The following is a 5,934-nucleotide window of genomic DNA, read 5'->3' on the forward strand; positions in this document are numbered from 1 at the left end:
ATCAAATACTTATTTTATATTAATTACGTTTACCCTATATCGGGCTCTTATTTGGTCAGCTATCCCTTAAGTTCCGTAATAACGAGGATGAACTGAACATCTTGAAAGATCATGAACCCCAAAATAAGCTTAAAATTTCTTGGACATGAATCTGCTGCAGCAATGTTAATTTTTGTTTTTCTGGTCTATAGATCCATAGAACAAAGCTCAACGAAAAAAAGACCATAAAACACCCAACTGGTCCAGGAGACAGTAATACAGCAGTGTCATAAGACAAAGACAAGTCACCATGGGCGTTCTTACTGAGCAAGAGAAACCCACTGAGCATAATCTGAGAGACATACCCCAAGATCTAAAATCGACTGAAATAGTGCATATTCTCAATGTATTCAATTTTGCAAACCGTTATAATTGCATACAATAAAGTAGTGTCGTTTAGCCTGATTTGCTGCCAAGAGGACAGAAATTCTACTATTGTTTTTCCAAAAAGCACTTGTGCATTTTACTGCTTTTGTGATTGGTCCACAATCTACACTAGTATAGTAGTTGTCGGCAAAATAATCCATACGCTGAAATACACAATAATATTATAATTACTAGGGTATAATTCCAAGGAAAGAATTACCAAACGCGGGTTTAAAATTAACTGGGCACTTTTTGGTTTGACGCCCGAGTGAGTATATTAATAAAATAGCAATAAATCTCAAGAAGAAAGAATATCCTTCTATAGATTGGATGAACATGGTCTACTCCTTATGTTAAATTTGTCACGTTTCACTATGATTGTCTTTGAGTCAGACAGAAAATGGCACCGAATCAATCCATGCACATGCATGGCCCTGTCAAATGCTGAAAACTAAGGTGATAAAATATACAAAGCTAACTTCTCTTCAGTATCACCGAGGACAATGTTATTGAGTACCTTCACTAACGCATGCTCCTGGCAACCTGAAGCTTAAACAAAACATTGCCTGCATGGTAAATAAAAGCAAGGGCCATAAGTAGGTATGTTCTAGTGTTCTACAATTCAACTAGAAGATAAATGAATTACCAAAAATGATCGAAAAAGTAATACTGAATTACTGATACCTTGTTTGGAGCCACATCCCTAACCCTATGAAATGTTGGGTCTTGTATCGGAACATTTAAAGCAGATTCTGCCTCCTGCAAGGTAAAAGATCAATTAATTGTCCAAAAAATCAAAGTACACATATTTTATCATTGTCTGTATCCAAGTTGCATACAAACTCTAGGTAACTAACCCATCGGTATAAATGGAAGATTTTAAATACCACTGAACAGTAAAGTTATTGAAATTCTAACCATAACATAGAAAAAACAAAATGAGAAACACCATTAGCAGAATGAACTCACAGCTAGTATAGATTCAGGAGTTTCAGTTGCCCTAATGAAGCAATAGCAGTGGATTTGTGGTAGACATCCTTTCCAATATTTCCTTTGGATTAATCCCCTGAATGCATCTGGCAAGGCACATCTTTAGTCAGATATCTGCCTATAAATATTAAAATGGTAATTAAAAAAGAGTCCTGTAAAAGAATCTATATACATTCAACCACATTGCAGCACACACAATAAAACATTTGCTAAGAAATGATGTCATTAATGAATCTTGGTTTAGATTATGATAGCTAATTCAATAAAAAAATGTTGGCCTTAGCCAGAGGATTCCTCACAAAAATGAATACCTTAACTCACCAAATTTCATTACATTCCCATCAAAATATATACTAAATATACATCAATGCTTACAAAAACAAATATCTAAACTCACCAAATGATTTGTAAAAGAAAATAGTAACATCATATCAAATGGCATTGTACCTAGAAACTGAACAGCAGATGCGGGTAGGTTCATTATTACGTGATCAACATGTTCCCAAGCTTTTGTGTCAGATATTTCAGGGCCTCTCATTCTCTTGTTTTTGCTTCCTTTTCTGCTATCACCATCACGGATGTCAGTTTCATGAGCCTTTCCATTCCCTGTCCAATAAAAATGACTGTAACTTTTACTTTCAACCTTACAGATTATGGTTATCAATGTTGTAATTAATTTCTTAGGAGATGGGGACTGTTAGACCAAAAAAGGTTTGTCTTTCAACAGAAATTGTAGAAATCTTTGACAAGGTAGCAGATCAAGTAACAGCTACATCTAGTGGCAGACTGATTTGATACTGCAGCCTGTAGAATACCTTCATCATAACTACTACAAGATCTTTTAACGGCAATTACAGATGTAGCACCACGCCTCACTGAACCTTGTACATCCGCTAAATCACAACCATTGCTGTCTCCTAGGTCTTTTGTATCAACTGCAATAGGAATATTAGTTTTTAAGGAACATATCCTCATACAACATACAGTTACTTGCAGTTATTCACCATAAAAGATATTACCGGTTAGCAACTCATTTTCAGAATTTGATTCAGCATTATCTCGTATCTTGCATGTGTGACAAGTGTCCAAAATGGGTCCTTCACGTTCTAACATAATCTCAGTATTTGGCAATTTCATCAACTGGGATATGAATTTTCTAGCATCCATGTTGTATGCATAAATGCGATCATCAACCTTATTGATTTTGGCATTAATCCTCAGATAGTGAATGCTATCCGGATTTAAATCATTTGCATAGACTATGCATCCTTTCTGGGCTGCAGGAATGGCAAAAGGACCTATACCAGCAAACATATCACAAATGGTCTCTCCAGCTTGAAACATTGAGACTAACCTTCTGTGCTCATGTTCCAATCTGGAATTCCAATAAACCAATCTGTAATCAAGCCTAAAAGTGGCACCATATTGCTTCACCTCTGTAATCATATTATGATCTCCAGCTAAAGTTTCAAATTCTGGCACACGAAATTCATTCGTAATGGTTCCAACTTTATTAACAACAGTTTTGATTCTTGGATAATTTTTCTGTGTTAATAATGAAAACATTAATAGGAGGAACATGTATAATACAGTATGCTTAACAGTATAAAGATAGAATTGTGAATGAATATTCAAATGAACATCTTCATAGAAAAGGCCATGTCACTCAAATATAATATAAATACACACTAATTTAACCTCTATAGTCTGTAGAATAACATTATTCATTTTGCTTAGAGCATACATGAACCAACACACAGATATGCATACCATTAACACAATACCAAAATGAGGCAGTAGCAATAAATGAATTCGATAAGAACTTAACATTAGAGTAGAAAATTGGGAGACCAAGCTCCTCAAAAGCAAAGGTAGGGCCCTTTGTTAAGACTGAAAATGCAGGGGGTAAAAAAGATAACAAAGGAACTTTACAGATGCACAAAATAATGCAACCCACCAAAAAGTTCTCCAACTTACTCTTGTCTACCTCTTGCAGATCCTTCCCTCCCCTTTTATCCTTTCTACCAACCAGTTACCTTCTTTAGCCGTACCCCTTGCCATCTAGGCAAGGTTTTTACAACCATTTACAAGTCATATGAGGAATCAAAGATTTTAATGCATAATTTACAAAAAAAAATTACAATATCAATAAAATAACACAGGTCAAGAAAAAATCCTAAACAGGGATTTGCAAATGGGAAATTTCAATAATACTACAGTGCAATAATCTCTATATATATAATAAAAATGTCCAAATATGGACTACATGGCTCACCCTGATTATTGCTTTTTCCTGCTTCTGTATTTTTTTTTTGTTTTGCACTTCATTTATTTATTTTTATTTTTATAATATTATTACATTTTTTCTTTCTTTGCATTTGCAAGGGACTTATACCTAGTTACATTTTTACACTCAAACAGAGAATAATGTAATGTTGACTATTTCAAACCAAAATAATTAAAAGGGACAGAATTCAGTGGAGATAAGCATCACATCTTTGTATTTAATGACTAAACAAGACTAATAACAGTAAATAGACAAAGAAAGAATTTTCTTTTTTAAAGCGATCGAAATTAAAGCCTACACCACAATGTAGTCATACATACATCATAAATAACCTTCGCAATAACATCTTTGTAGGGAAGTAATTCATCGTGTAGGTTTAAATGGGCAATTTGACCTGTATAAGTAAGACACATGTTAGTTTACCATCAGTGGCAAACCAAACAAATTGAATTGTTAATGAAATTGAAAATCTCACTACTCCTCTCTGAAGGAATCAATATTAAAGAATTAATAAAGCATGCGTATTAAGTTAATAAAAAAAAAGTGAAATAGATTATAACAGATAAAAACAGTAAAAAAATTAGATATGGTATTTAGTATGACGCGAAAAGACAAAAATCATACAAAATAAACATAGCAATGTTAAACAGGATAGAGGCAAAAATCATGGGAGAGGTAATATGGTTAGAAACGTGTATGTTAATAGGAAACTGCTCTTTCGTATCAAATGCAGATTGTTTCCGCAACAAATAGTATTTCTGAAAAAAATATTAAAACCCATAAAGAGCAAAGAAAAATAATACAGGTCAGATACCACATTATCACTAACAAAATGATCATAAATCTAAATACTTAACTATTGTTTCAAAAGATGAAGGCACTTCCACTCCGGCTGGCAGTATTTGCTTCAACACATGATCTGCAAACACAATAATTTAGGACGGAGGAAAGCATAACTCGAGAAAAAAAATTGAATCATTAAAAAAAGAGTGCTTCTAACTGAACTGACACACTAATGTTGTAACGGACTACCAAGACAACTCGGAGTCATTACTCAGGCAAATAATAAAACAACAATAGGATCCACTACAAAATCAGACCGCAAAGAAGCAGTACAGCCGTAGAGGTGAATCAGCATTTTCCTTAAAAGAAAAATATTATCCGACAATTTAGCACGTAGTGATGGGTAAAGATCCAATAATTCAACAAATTCAAAAATGAAAAAAAATTCTTTGATAAGCATAGAATGTAAAATGTTTATCAGAGTTGTTACCATAGTCCATGAGACATTTTCGAGCAAGAAGCAACTATTCCATCAACACAGAGAAAATAAAAAATCAAAGTTAAAAGCCAGCCTCTGCAGTATGCATGAAGATAAAAATGCACTCACCAGCACTCCAGTAAGAATACCCTAGTGCCAACGAATAGGGCACAACTTCAATCGCACACAAGCCCTTCAGCTCTTCAAGCTTTTGCTTTGGAATATCAGATAAATCTACACCCCAATATTCAAACCAAGTCAAAGACAAGAACGTCACTGAAAGATATTCATAGAAGCAAAAAAGAGTTCATACCTTGGTTCTGAACTTTCTCGGAGAGTATAAGGTAACGGTTTTTCTCATTGGTTGGGTCATCGGTGATTGGTTTAACTCGGGGCTTGTCAAGCAAGTAACTACACATTCAATCAATGAAAACGAAAATTAGAATCAGAGAAGGTGAATCGCGCGCGTGGAAAAATGGAGAATGACAAGAGAGAGATACCCGTTGAGGATTCTCGTGGCGACCTTGCAAAATTGGCAAGGTATTCGAAGAGCCCAGAGTTTGAAGTGGACGTCGAACTTGCTCTCGTCCAACATTGAAACGAAAATTATGGACAAAAATGGTTTCGAGAAGAACCCTAAAACTCCGGGATCGGCGTTAAGCAACGGCAACTATCGCAATCGCAACCACCCCAACCGGGGATGTTTTTGTGAGGGTTTAACGCAGTGGCGGTTTTGAAGCACTGGCCCGTTTTCAAATATACGACCCGTTATCGGCTTCTAATGATCCATCTAAGGCCCATTTAGACTCACGTACCCTCGTCAATTGTTCTTATAATTATTCTCCATTTTAATCATATTTTATCTAATATTTCAAATTTAAGAGGAATTTTAAAATTCTCTTGAAGTCTAATAGCATAGCATATTTATTTAACAATTTTATATTTTTTATATTTAAGAGTTTCACATAGATAAGTCTAAAAATATAAATAA

General features: G+C 34.5%; 1 protein-coding gene across 1 annotated transcript; it reads right to left on the minus strand.

The window, feature by feature from the left end:
- Positions 1–387: 387 nt before the first annotated feature.
- On the minus strand, positions 388–5,655 carry LOC113847169 (tRNA (guanine(37)-N1)-methyltransferase 2). Its single transcript, XM_027476086.1, has 11 exons — positions 5,444–5,655; positions 5,257–5,354; positions 5,073–5,177; positions 4,539–4,601; positions 4,003–4,076; positions 2,415–2,940; positions 2,211–2,330; positions 1,843–2,001; positions 1,375–1,481; positions 1,090–1,164; positions 388–971 (listed from the first exon to the last, which is right to left on the minus strand). Exons 1-11 carry the CDS (start codon positions 5,536–5,538, stop codon positions 912–914), a joined length of 1,482 nt encoding a protein of 493 aa, XP_027331887.1. The 5' UTR covers positions 5,539–5,655; the 3' UTR covers positions 388–911.
- Between the last annotated feature and the right edge of the window lie 279 nt (positions 5,656–5,934).

This window comes from Abrus precatorius, unplaced genomic scaffold (genome assembly GCF_003935025.1).
Source record: "Abrus precatorius isolate BTA unplaced genomic scaffold, Abrus_2018 Scaffold8, whole genome shotgun sequence".
NCBI lineage: Eukaryota > Viridiplantae > Streptophyta > Magnoliopsida > Fabales > Fabaceae > Abrus > Abrus precatorius.